This window comes from Sinocyclocheilus rhinocerous, unplaced genomic scaffold (genome assembly GCF_001515625.1).
Source record: "Sinocyclocheilus rhinocerous isolate Xijiao unplaced genomic scaffold, SAMN03320098_v1.1 scaffold2921, whole genome shotgun sequence".
Lineage (NCBI taxonomy): Eukaryota > Metazoa > Chordata > Actinopteri > Cypriniformes > Cyprinidae > Sinocyclocheilus > Sinocyclocheilus rhinocerous.
In genome coordinates this window covers 120,295-122,497 of record NW_015655581.1, presented here as the reverse complement: position 1 = coordinate 122,497, position 2,203 = coordinate 120,295, and the positions used below count along the sequence as shown (strand labels likewise).

The window sequence follows — 2,203 nt, the reverse complement described above, 5'->3', positions numbered from 1 at the left end:
GACTTGACTTGACGAGGCATGAACAGACTAGACTCACCGACAGCGGGTTACAACTTCCATGCACGACAAGGAACAATGACAACATGATGGCTACGTATAGCAGACAATGAGGGTCACATGACAAGAACAAACCAATGGGAAACAAGACACATGACTAAGACAACCAATCAGAAAACAGAACTGATAATCACATGACAAGACAATAACCAATGAGAGCATGACACAATGAACAGAGGAACCAATAGCATGAAGACAAGAGGGCAAGGGAAGCATGACACTAACAGCATGAAACAAACTAAAAAATAAAAGACATGAAAACATGAACATGAAACAAAAACAAAACCCAAACCCCACATTACAGTATTGTATCCTTATAAGTTGTGGTTCTAATGAAGGTGAATGAGACAAAGAGTTTTACTTACAGTAAAGTTTAAATTTCAAATTGATATGCAAAGAAAAAAAGGAGGATCTAATGGACCTCTTCTATGATACTTATGCTGGTTTGAATCCTCTGTAAATCACCTTAACGAAAAACTGAAGCTTTTACATCATCAGTCGTCAGGGATATTTGTTGTCAAATGCTAAACGAACTGGTTTTACTTCTTTTCCTGAAGGAGAAGGAAATTACGGCTTTGTCTTTTGCAGTTTTCTTAACTTCAGTTCGATGCTGTTTGGCAGACTGTACTTGACCAGCTCCTGCTTTATCTGAAACACAGATGGACAAGCAGAACAAATTTCCCCATGTGGTCTATTTGAACCGTATTCTGTTTAAATATTTGTAGTAAGTGTGACGTACTTGCTGTAAAAGTATTTCAGTGCTGCCACTCTGTGTCAGGTCTAAAAATGAGGAAAGTCTCACTCGAAATCCAACGACATCGTCTAAAGGGAAAAACACACAGACATCTAAAAACTCATGTGTATTTGTTGACACTAATCATACAAACACTATATGGGATTATATGAAATTTATCAAAACGTTATCTATAGATAAGACTTTTCAAGATGCTGTTTCTTGGTCCACTGTCCACCCTGAAGACCCATCGACCGGGAACATCGACATTACTGGAGTTCCTGAGGTTTGAGATGAAGCTCCCATTGATTGATTCGGGAATCACAAAGTAGTGTGTGGAGTCTACTGTGTCATAACCAGCCTGAAATAGTGTAAAAACATTATTCATATAAACAGTATTTATAGAGGACATAAACATTTATACAGTAGTGAATAGTAACATTTTGTTCTCAATACAGAAAACAAGTTTCTTTTACCTGCACTGGATGTTCAGTTACAGCAATGTCACCATAATTCATCAGAATAAATGAAAAATTACCGCCTGAAATTAAAACCACTTGAAATGATGTTTCCTACAAAAATTGAAAGACAATCACTTTAAGCTTAGCAATCTATTATTGTTTTCTCGGTTACTGTCTTTATGGTCTACGGTATTCATTTGGCCTAGTATTCAGAAAATGAATCATGAACAAAGTGAAAACATTCACATTTCAGAAGAACATCAAGCTTACTGTGTTGGTTAAGTTGAAGTAAGCGACTTTATTCCATGTTGCAACAAACACCCAAGAAGCATTGAAGTTCAGATTTGGGAAATGTGTGTTTATATCCTGAGAGGCGCGTGTGAGAACATTTCCACTGGTGTACTGACGATATGAAACAACACCTTTCAGGCGGTTGTCAAGATTAGTCCAAAGACCAGCAATTCTATCTTGGCTTTCATAAGAAGGAAAGTTGTCTGGAACACTCTGCGATGAAGGCTGGTTGAATGTGAGGTGTCCATTATTATTAACCTGCAACATGAGAAATACTGTCAAAATCACTGATCACAGATGAGTTTATAAAGCATTCACCACTCACATTTAGACTCAGAATCAAGATGGAGTCAAATTCTTACATAAATCTGCTGGTATGTGCGGCCAAAGAACAGAAATGGACTCAACAGCTGAATAACAGAAGAGCTTCCATCTTCAACAGCTGCATTTATTGTGTCTCCAGCTGCTGAGCCGAATGGATAAAATACTTCTGGTGCTGCCAAGGGAAAAAAAAAATCTGACATTATTTCTCACAGATTAAAGGGATAGTTCACCCAAAAATGAAAATTTGATGTTTATCTGCTTACCCCCAGGGCATCCAAGATGTGACTTTGTTTCTTCAGTAGAACACAAACAAAGATTTTTAACTCAAACTGTTGCA

At 37.4% G+C, this 2,203-nt stretch overlaps 1 protein-coding gene across 1 annotated transcript in view; it reads right to left on the bottom strand.

Annotated features, from left to right (window-relative positions):
• Nucleotides 1–494: 494 nt before the first annotated feature.
• The window catches only part of LOC107718683 (uncharacterized), a 19,057-nt gene continuing 17,348 nt past the window's right edge, over nucleotides 495–2,203 (bottom strand). Inside the window, exons 9-14 of the mRNA XM_016525874.1 lie at nucleotides 1,905–2,038; nucleotides 1,522–1,800; nucleotides 1,267–1,362; nucleotides 995–1,151; nucleotides 797–879; nucleotides 495–705 (exon numbers count right to left, since the gene is read on the bottom strand). Coding sequence (XP_016381360.1) covers nucleotides 625–705; nucleotides 797–879; nucleotides 995–1,151; nucleotides 1,267–1,362; nucleotides 1,522–1,800; nucleotides 1,905–2,038 — 830 coding nt within the window. The 3' untranslated portion in view covers nucleotides 495–624. The remainder of the gene's footprint in view (nucleotides 706–796; nucleotides 880–994; nucleotides 1,152–1,266; nucleotides 1,363–1,521; nucleotides 1,801–1,904; nucleotides 2,039–2,203) is intronic.